The sequence below is a fragment of the Eulemur rufifrons genome, chromosome 30 (assembly GCF_041146395.1).
Source record: "Eulemur rufifrons isolate Redbay chromosome 30, OSU_ERuf_1, whole genome shotgun sequence".
Classification (NCBI taxonomy): domain Eukaryota; kingdom Metazoa; phylum Chordata; class Mammalia; order Primates; family Lemuridae; genus Eulemur; species Eulemur rufifrons.
Genome location: NC_091012.1, coordinates 43807421 through 43818401, shown reverse-complemented (window position 1 = coordinate 43818401; position 10981 = coordinate 43807421). Strand labels below are relative to the sequence as shown.

Sequence of the window (10981 nt, the reverse complement as noted above, 5' to 3'; positions counted from 1 at the left end):
TCACTTTGGCTTTGTCATCATTACTGTTTTCTCCTTATCAACTCTTTAAGGTACATTCTCCAGAAAGTGATAAAGAGAAGGTAACTACGAAACGGAGACTGGACTCTTAAAGTACACTTTTATGGGAATAAAATAAGTACGTTGTGCTTTCCCACTGCCATTCATTGTCATAATGCCACTCACTTCTAAACACTGGGCAAGTGGTTCTTTCCTAAGCATGAATAAATAAGCAAGTGGCTTATTTGGAAGTTTATACAGATAAGATGCTAAAAGAGGCTTAAAATAGAACCCTGTGCTCAGGGTGCTTTCTAATCATCTTATAGGCAAAAAGTTTGGGCTACTTTCTTGTACTAGAACAGAGTCTGGCACATTATAGGCACTCAAATATTTGTGGAATGAATGGTTTAGTCTTTCATCTTTATCCATTCATTCATTTGTTCAACAAGCATGTGTCTGTTATGTCCTAGATGCCTGGAGTATAAAAATGAGTAAGACATAGTCTCTGATTCAAGCTCACATTATAGTGGAAGAACAGATTTGTAAGTAAATAATTACAGTAGGTTTGAAGTACTGTGTGAGAGATTAACAAAGTACTGTGGGAACACAGAGGAGGAACATCCTTACTAGGGGATTTAACAGAGGCTTCATAGCAGAGGTAATGTTTGAGCTGAGTCAGAGGAAGAGTAGATGTTACCATGTGGATAAGGCATTATACATTTTGACAAATGTAAAATGACATGTATCTACCATTATAGAATCATACAGAATAGTTTCACTGCCCTAAAAATCCTCTATGTTATTCCTACTAATTTCTCCCCCTCCCATAACCTCTGGCAACCACTGAGCCTTTTACTGTCTCCATGGTTGGCCTTTTCCAAAGTGTCATATAGTCGAAATCACACGGTAGCCTTTTCAAATTGGCTTTCATTTAGTTACATGCATTTAAGGTTTCTCCATGTCTTTTCATGGCTTAATTTCTTTTTAGTGCTGAATAATATTCCATTGTGTTGCTGTACCACAGTTTATATTTATCCATTCACCTACTAAAGGACATCTTGGTTGCTTCCAAGTTTTGACAATTATGAATAAAGCTGCTGTAAAAATTTTTGTACAGGATTTTGTGTGGACATAAGACTTGAGCTTATTTGGATAAATATCAAGGAACACAATTGCTGGATTGTATGATAAGATTATGTTCAGTTTTATAAGAAACTGCCAAACTTTTCTTCTGAAATGGCAGTACCATGTTGTATTCCCAGTGGCAATGAATGAGAGTTCTTGTTGCTCCACATCTTCCCTAGCTTTTGGTGTTATTGTTTTGGATTTTGGCCCTTCTAATAATAGGTGTGTAGTGGTTCATATTTATTTTTTATATATTTTTAAACTTTATCTTATATTTATTTTTAAACACCACACCTGTCAGATATATTACTCATCCCAAAATAAATGAGCAAAATGGAAGCCATTTTTTCACAATGGTACAGACTGAAAAATAGTTTCTTGAAGGGTTTGTGTATGTTATAAAATGGCTTTAATTCACCTCAATCTAAATGTTTTTCCTTCAGAAAAAACTTTCCAGTGATTTCCTCTCCCTCAATCTAAATAACTTTCCTCATTATAATTTCTTATACCATGTATCATAATTTTAACTACATATTACATTTATGTGATTATTTCATTAATATCTGTATCTCCCATCAGTCTGTGAGCTCCATAAAAATAGAGATTATGTCCGTTTTGTTCACTGCTTGGTTCTCAGTGCCTAACACAGTTATATGCATCTAGCAAATATTTGTTAAATGAACAGATGAGCTGATCTGTATTCAAAGGATCTGATAAAATACCTACAACATAGTTAAGGTTCAACAAATACTATGGGATTTAAATGGAATTCAATTAAAATTTGAATTACTATAAAAATAATTGTACGATAAGGATTACTTCAAGGTCTGAGCCACTAGAAGTATAGTATTGCCCTGGCTTTAAGTACCATCTATATGCTGTTGACTTTCAAATGTATATCCCCAGCCTATACCTCTCCCTTGAACTCCTCCATACTTCTACGTCCCACTCCCTACTCCACATCACTATTAAAGTCTGATAGGCATGTGTCTCTGTACTCCCAGCTACTCGGGAGGCTGAGGTGGAAGGCTTGCTTGAGCCCAGGAGGCCAGCCTGGGCAACATATCAAGACCCTGTCTCTAAAAAAAAAAAAAAAAAAAAAGTCTAATAGGCACTTTAAACTTAACATGTATAAAACAAAATTCTATGTTTGCCCCCTAAAAACCCCTCTAGTGGCTCAGGCCTTGAAGTAATCGTTAGCTTTGCATGCTCTCTCTCTCTCTCTCTCACTCACACACACACACACACACACACACACACCCCCTACATCCTATCCCTTAACAGGTCATATTTGAAGGGATAAAATGATCAAAATCTGTAGGCTATAAGATAAAAAGACTTTCAACTCCCCCCCCCCTTTTTTTGAGAGGCTGGAGAATGAGACAACTTGGATAATAATATCTAACAATATGGCTTTTATTATGTGCCAGGTACTGTTCTAAGAGTATTGTGTTTATACTCTATCCACATCCTTACAACCACCCCTATGAGGTAGGTACCGTTCTCATTTTTCAGGTAAGAAACTGAGGCACAAAAAGGTGAAATACTTTGCTCTTACAAAGTTGCAGAGCCAGGATTCTAACTCGGGCAGTCTGGCTTGAGCTCATGCTTATAATCACTGTGTTAAAGGTGTACTGACTTAACCTTGTCCAGAGTCACTTAAAGTTTATGGCAGGGGAGCAGTAAAGAATATTGATTTTATTAATTCCTCTATCTTTATAGCACCCTGGGAGAAAGAAGGTCAATAGTTTTTGTGATTGATCACTCTTTGACACTTAACTGTAATACTGGACTTAGATTATTTTCCTGGAGACCTATGATTGCAAATATATCATTTCTCCCTTCTCCCCTTTCTGCTGCTTCCCTCTCTTTATTTCTTGGCCTTTCTTCTCCGTGTCTTCTTCTATCATTACCCCATCCCTTCTTCCTTCAGTCTAAGTGAGCACAGGTCACCAGGGGTAGCACAGCGTGGTTCAAAAAGAGGATCTTGCTGTCAGCGATGGCACACTGGAACAACATGAACTTGTTTCTGTTTTATGTTAGACCATTTATTGAAGAGCTTGGAATTACTGATATGCCACTAGTTTGAAATTTAGTAATTTGGACATGGAACTAGATTTCCTGCTCTGTCTTCTAGTGCAAAGAAGAATTTTGTTATGCTTATAAACAAATTTATAGGAGGAATGGTTAAACTACCATGAACCTGATTATATTATAAATTATTCTCTATTCATTAAAGCATATCCCTTAAGGGATAATATTTTTGTTATCTTAGCCCAGTCAGGATATTGATGTAAGTTAAAGTAATAAAATTGCTTGTTTTTTTAAACAAATATCTTGATGTCTTCTCAGTTAGAATGGCCATTCCTCAATAATCTTAATTTCTGAGGTTTCACTGTAAAGGATATTTTTTCTCTCTAGTCAGTGTCTCAGCATCAGAATTCAGTTGTATTTTGGGCCTGTGCTTTACTCACTGTAAACACTCTTCAGGCATCCTTGTCTCTCCCATTTATTTAGTAAATAAGAAAAACAATTTAATACATTGTATAAGATAAATAAGGGACCTGGTAATCTTAAAGTGGTTAGAATTTTGGATAAGAAATATTTGGGTTATGAGTCTGCCTTCCACATTTGAAATAACCTCATAGCTATTCAGCTATAATTTCTTGGTTTAGTTTTCTCACCTTTTTTTTAAACTACCTCTGAGATGATATGATACCCATTTGCTTTTCTATAGGAAGTGTTTTAATATTTGTTAAATGGCTCAATTGACAAATCTGCAAAAAGATACTAGGGGGTAAAACACATTAAGCATATTGAACAGTTTTGTAAGACAGCATGGCATTTTATTGGACCTATGACAGTGTTATCTCAGCAAGTTTATCAGCTTTTTAGTACCTTAATGTCAACACAATTGAGACAGAACTGGAACTAATATGGATTTATTATAGTAAATGGGAAAAATGATTCAATCATGTTGGGCAAAATACATCAAATAAGAACAAGCCTAAACAGATGAGAAGACCCCTGTCATGGTCTTGGCCCTACACAGTTTTAGTCCCTCCAGTGCTTGGGAGCAAATGAATCTTACCTGCCTCATCCTATAGAAGGGATTTTGAAGGAAACAGGAACTGCTTTGTGCATTAAAACAGACTCTTATACCCTTAGCAGCTGCATTGGTCGTTTCCAGGGCTCCTCATGAGAGAGCTCTTTGAGCCCAGTGTCTGATAATGGTCCCAACAGCTTGTAAATCCAGGGAACATATGGCTGAGTAGTAGCATGTTAAGCTCTCATGCACTTTACCCTGCCACAGTTGATCCATTAGGTGGAATGCATTTTTCCCATTCAGCAAACTGTGAGACTATGGCTTCAAGGCTTCAACTGCATCAAGAACTGTCTCCTCGCTCTGTGTGAAAATGTTTTCTTATTCTCATGCCTACTTAGCAACTACCTCAGAAAATTTGAACAGTGAGAACACTGAGAACACTGAAATTAATACCTGCATATTACACTGCACTGTATTGATGATGAACTTGTAAGGGGTATTCTTAAACTGCTGTGTTCTATTAGTCCAGGTTTCTGAATTTGCAGAAGGCAGATTAACCCTAGCAGTAGGTCATAACAAAATGTTTCCTTTTGTCAAAAAGCGACCAGTTAACTACCTTGGTGTAGTTTATGCTTTCAGGAAGCCACGTGCTTTTATTTCTTTGGGATATTCATGTCAGTGTGGTCTGTTCATTTATGGACCACTTATAACTTCTCTTAGAAGATATCTCAGGGAAACATGACAGAAATGCCAGCAAAAATCTGAATCAAATTTCTTATAAATATCTGATGCTCCTTGATATAGTAATACTGCTTTGGAGATTTTTTTTTTTTTTTTTTTGCTTTGGAGAATTTATCCTAAGGGATTGAACAGAGAAGTATCAAAGACTTATACAGAAGGGTATTTATAGTGATATTATAACAGTGAAAAATTGGAAATAACCTAGATTTTAGTGTAACTATATGGAAATAGTTAAAATATTATATACTCATTTGTTGGAAAAACATGCAACCATTACAAGTTGTGTTTTTGAGAAAGACTTAATGACAGGAAAATATGTACAGTATAATGTTAAGTGAAAAAAAAATCATGAAGGAGAGTGACAGTAGTCATCCTGAATGGTATAATTGCGGGTACCCTTTATGATTTTCTGTATTTTCAAAAAATTTTTAAAATGAACAAAAGTTCCAATTAAAAAAATAAAAAAATAAAAAAAAATGAACAAAAGTTTTTATAATCAGAAAAGAATAAACATCATTTATATATCAATGTATATCTCTGAAAGAAATACCAGCAAAGCTGGGGAAATTTTAGCACCTAGCTCTCAATAAATGTGGAATAGGTAGATGAATGGATGGACAGACGAGTGAATGAATGAATGACAGTCAACATTTGTAGGCACCACCATTAAATTTATAAGATCGCAAAAATAAATGAAGATTTGTTAATTAAAAGGACAATATTCCAGACTAGTCAGCAGTTTGAAGGATGACATGAAAGGTACTAAAGGAGTCACAAAATTGAGTGGCTGACAGTAGCCAAAGAATTATGGTCTGTCCTTGGGTCCATTGCTGCTCTTGTTGACCATGTGTTGATACCGTGTTTCTGCTTATTTTATGTGTATCCTTGAAGTATCTCCTCCCATGCCTGCTGTTTTCACTATTTAGTTTGGCCAGTAACTGAGCATGGTGAGAATGAAATCAAGGTCATGAATTCAATTCCCATTTGAACCAGATAATACTTCTCCAACTGGGGAGAAGATATCCCAAGGCTAACTCTGACTAGCATTGGTCATGTGGACAAGCAAGAGAGTGTTGGTAGGTGAGGGCAACCTGCCTCTAACACTTGTGAAACCACTCAGAACACACTGTACGGAGAGCTATGTGTCCTTACGCTCTTTGAGAGTTGTCTTCTGAAACTGAGGTATAATATGCATAATTTTATCTACCCAAGGAATATAAAACTTAGTCATGTCACAATTTTTATAACAAATTCACAATAAGCTGTTCATGGAAAGTATAAATGGGACTGATTGACCTATATTGTATCCTACAAGGTCTTATATTTTGGTCAAATTGCTGAGCAGAATCTGGCTTCTTTGCAAGTCCATTAGGAGACAACATTGGATGCGTGAATGAAATCTAAATGTTTCCTCTCCAGCGTATTCCCTTATCTGTGAAGGAACCTGCGTCAAAGAAAGCCATTAGACTTTTGCATAGCATTCTGTATCTGTGCTCTTGGTGACTTATTAAACACAGTGTTCTTAATTGCAGTTACTCTTAAACCCAAGTGTATGATACCAGTCCTAGTGCCTTGTTTGTATCTGCTGTCTTAATACTGCTAAGGTATTAGATTTATTGTTTGTCTTTTTCAATCTGAGTCACCTCTCATCACTCATTTTTGAAAACCTTATTCAGGGGTTGAGGAATTTATGGTTATGTGCCCAATTGTCCTTGTTCTGTCTCTCATAATATCTGAATGTAATAGACTCCCTTAAATGGGTCAGCTGGCTGTTTTATTCTTCAGGATTTTTAAGGAAGAGGAAGAAAACTAACATTTTTAAGTACTAACAATGTGCCATAGTTTACTAGGCATTTTCATATACATTATCTGAATTAATCCTCACTATAACCATATATGGTAGGCAGTATTACCCCAATTTTATGAATGAGAAATTTAGCTTTGAGAATTTAAATGACTGACTCATTTGAAGTCTATTGGACCTCAAAGCCTGTGATTTTTCCACTGTGCATACTGACTCCTAGGGATAGCAAGTTTTCTTAGACTGAACCTAGTAACACACTGATCTCCTAGCCTCCTGTCAACTCCTGCATTTCTACTATAATTTTTAAAAATTATTTTTAATTTACAAATAATTGTATTATCTATGGGGTACAATGTGATGTTGATATGTTTACAATGTGGAATGATTAAATCAGGATGATTAATGTCCATTCCACTTTGCTTATATTACCTTGGCAAGATCAGTCCTTTGTAGCAAGGCCAAGAACTAAGCTTTGAACCATCAATAAGGAGGGCATTGGTTTGAGCCTGCTTTCAATTTTGTCCAAAATCTAGTTTTTATTTGTGTTTTACCTAGTTCCCAGTAACTCAAAACCCAGTCCAAGAGTGTGTCTTATTGCTGGCCTCTTGCTTGCTGGGTAACAGCTAAGCACTTCAAGGCATATTGGATTCTGTCATCTACTTGAGGGCCAAAAAGTTCTTCAGTTATAGGAACGTAAATATTGCTGTGGTGAAAGCAAGCACATTTCTCCTCTGGGCCAGAGTGGTAAGCAGAGCAATTGCAAAAAATTTAACAAAGGTGGGTTGATGTGTATGTAGAATAGATCAGTGAGGAACAGACCACTTGAGAATTCAGTCTCAATCTTTGGGCTAAAGATAGAGGGTGAAGATAAGGAGAAGGGAATTTTCAAGAGTATGGAAACTGAAAGGGATGATCATTACCCTTTGAATGACTCATGAAAGAAACCCGGGTTTAATTTAAGAATTAATCTCCTTAATTCTCTTAAGGAGAATTAAGAAAACCCAAGTGCAAAGCATCATGGTGTGTTGACATCCTTTTGAGAGGAGGATGGCTGTATTCCATCCAGGTTCTAAACAATAATTTGAGATTTGAATGAAAAATTTCAAGGACCTCTTGTATTTAGCCATTATGTATTGGACTCAAATGCATCCTCAGGCCATCAATTTAGAGATAAAGGGATTAACTTTCCAAGGTAGTTTCAGCACCAAATCCCAGATAAATTAGTCCATCCTGTTTTTGCTTTCTTCTCGCCCTCTTTTGTCCACTCAGCAGCTTTCTGGGGCAATGTTCCAGTTTAGGGCCTTGAGAGCCAAACTCTCTATGAATCCACTGTGGAGACCAGGAGGTTGAGGAAAGGGTTACAGGGAAACTCAGGAAGGCAGAGCATGGTTCTTGGGTTTCTTTTCCATTCTGTTCCTGAATTTTTGCTGCCAAGGTTGCCCAGAGGGAGCCTGAGCATAATTCCCGGCTGTCAATGTTATTTTCCTTACTTCACAGAAAGGAGGATGAGGCACTTGCACCTGAGCTGGTCTCCTGTGCCATTTTGTTGGTATCTTGTGTGAATGAGTTTTTTAGGAAAATGCAAATCTGGGGGTAAGCAGAAGAAGGTCTAGGCTCCAGTCTAGAGAGCTGTGCAGTGCCTGCCTTGGTGCCCACCTCTTTGCCCTTTTTCTTCCCTCCCAGTGTCTCAGAATTTGTGGTTCAGCGTTGCCATCAGCAAGTACCTACAAGTGACATATGAGGCCATCTGAGGGGAAGGGGTACCAGAGAGTTAAAAAGGTGGTGGATTGGAAGGGGTAATGGAAATAATCACAAGATAGGCTACTTCCCAAAGAAACACTATTTTATTTATTTCAAAAAAATTTAGGGGTAAAAGTGTTTTGTTACATGGATGAATTGTATCATGCTGAAGTCAGGGCTTTCAGTGTACCCATCACCAGGATAAGTGTACGTTGTACCCAACAGGTAGATTTTTATCGTTCACCCCCTCCCCCTTCTTAGTTTCCAATGTCTATTACACCTCTTTATGACCGTATATATCTCTTATTTAGCTTCCATTTATAAGTGAGAACATGTTCTGAACACCATGAGGTGTGGGAAAAGACAAACTTTAGACTAATTCAGGTTCCAACATTATATGCAGATTCACTATATAAAACCTGATTTACATTAAGGAGGGCAGGAGGTAGAGGGACTCCTCACTTTCCCAAAACAATTACCATAGTAAATCACTATAGTAAACAGTTATGAAAGAAAAGAAGCTCATTTCTCTAGTGCTGTGCTGTCCAGTACGGTAACTACTAGCCTCATGTGGCCATTGAGCATTTGAAATATGGTTAATTTGAATTGAGATATTTTGTAAGGGTAAAATACACACCAGATTTCAAAGACTTAGTATGAAAAGTAGTAATTTTTATATTGATTACATGTTGAAGTGATAGATAATATTTTGGATATACTGGGTTGAACAAAACATTAAAATCTCACATTTTTACCTTTTTAATGTGGTTACTATAACATTTAAAATTATGTATGTGGCTTACATTATGTTTCTATTGGACAGTGCTGCTCTGATATATTCAAAAACCGGATTTGACATATATATATATATATATATAAAAAAGCATCTTTTAAGCAGTACATTTCTTGCTTTAAGTAAGTATACCTGTACAGGAGAGACAAACACATTTCAAAAGGACAGGGGGAGTAGAGATTTGCAAATAGGGAAACATAGAAGAAAGGTAGGACCTTGCCTCTGTTACTTCTCAGTCTAGGGGTAAGGGGATATAGGGGTACAGGGAGGGGAGGGAAGGGGAGGCAGTGAGTTGCCTGAAGCAAGTGCTCTCATTCCCCTAGTTCCATCTGATCTCCTAGTTAGGGGCCAGAGTGGGGAAGGGAAAGGCACTTTGAAACTTCTCTGCCCTTACCGTCTTAGCCATTAAGCTCTGAGTGGGAGATAGTGATGATGTGACAGGAACTTTCCCTGGGATTCTCTGGGCCACCATTCTTGGCCAAGAAGAAGAGGAGGAATGAGGTGAGCCCTTTCTTCACTCCCAGGGCTATGTAGTAGAGCTGCTGCCGCACCTCCTTCTGCCAATAGGCATAGATGAGTGGGTTGAGCAGGGAGTTGCCCACACCAAGCAGCCACAGGTACTGTTCCAGCACGGAGTAGAGGAGGCACTCCTGGCAGGCCACCTGCACAATGCCAGTGATAAGGAAGGGGGCCCAGGACAGAGTGAAGCTCCCAATGAGAACAGACACAGTGCGGATAGCCTTGAAGACATTGGGAGTCCGTGGGGGCCGGTAAGCTCCAGCTACGGCTCCTGCATGTTCCATCTTTTGGATCTGCTGGCTGTGCATGGAAGCAATCTTGAGCATGTCACAGTAGAAGAAGACAAAGAGGATCAGGGCTGGGAAGAAGCCAACGCAGGAGAGGGTCAGCACGAAGTGAGGGTGAAACACAGCAAAGAAACTGCAGGGCCCCTGGTAGGTGGTCTGCTGGAACATGGGAACTCCAAGTGGGAGGAAGCCAATGAGGTAAGACACCAACCAGAGCCCGGCAATGCAGGCCCCAGCCACGAGCCCACTCATGAGCTGGAAGTAGCGGAGGGGCTGCTTGATGGCAAGGTATCTGTCAAAGGCGATCAGCATGACTGTAAGGACAGAGGCAGTTGCAGAGGCAGTGACAAATGCTATCCGAAGGCTGCACAGGGTCTTCGATGTGGGCTGAGAAGAGCTGGAGAGCTGGTCTGTAATTAGGCCGGAGATGGCCACACCAATCAAGGTATCAGCCACAGCAAGATTCAAGGTGAAGCAGAGACTGACACCATCATTCTTGTGGATCAACAGTAGCACAGCCGCAGCCACTAGTGCGTTAGCAGCAATGATGAGGGAGGCCAGGACAACAAGGATCACTCCAAATGAGAAAGATGACTCCATGTCTTGAAGTTGCAGGACTTCCACATATCAGGGCATGCTGGCTTTCCAGCTCAATTTCTCATGAGCCAGGGGACAAGGAGTTGTGGGATCAGAGCTACAACACAATTCTGGCCATGGTTGGCAGTCCAAGCTTGCAGCTCTCCATCTTTGGGATCTGGTAGGTCATTAAGAATGACTCACCCTCTCTTTTTCAGTCCTCAGCCTCCTGCCTCCCCAGCTGTCTGAAGGCAACAATCCCAGTGCAGACCTGCCTCTGGTGCCTGAGCTAGTCCCTCCCCCTCCAACCACCAAGTTACTAGACAACTCCCAAGTACCTGTGCACGCTGTCT

General features: G+C 39.0%; 1 protein-coding gene across 1 annotated transcript; it reads right to left on the bottom strand.

Annotated features, from left to right (window-relative positions):
• Window positions 1-9644: 9644 nt before the first annotated feature.
• On the bottom strand, window positions 9645-10652 carry GPR119 (G protein-coupled receptor 119). The gene has a single exon (XM_069464425.1). It carries the CDS (start codon window positions 10650-10652, stop codon window positions 9645-9647), a length of 1008 nt encoding a protein of 335 aa, XP_069320526.1.
• Between the last annotated feature and the right edge of the window lie 329 nt (window positions 10653-10981).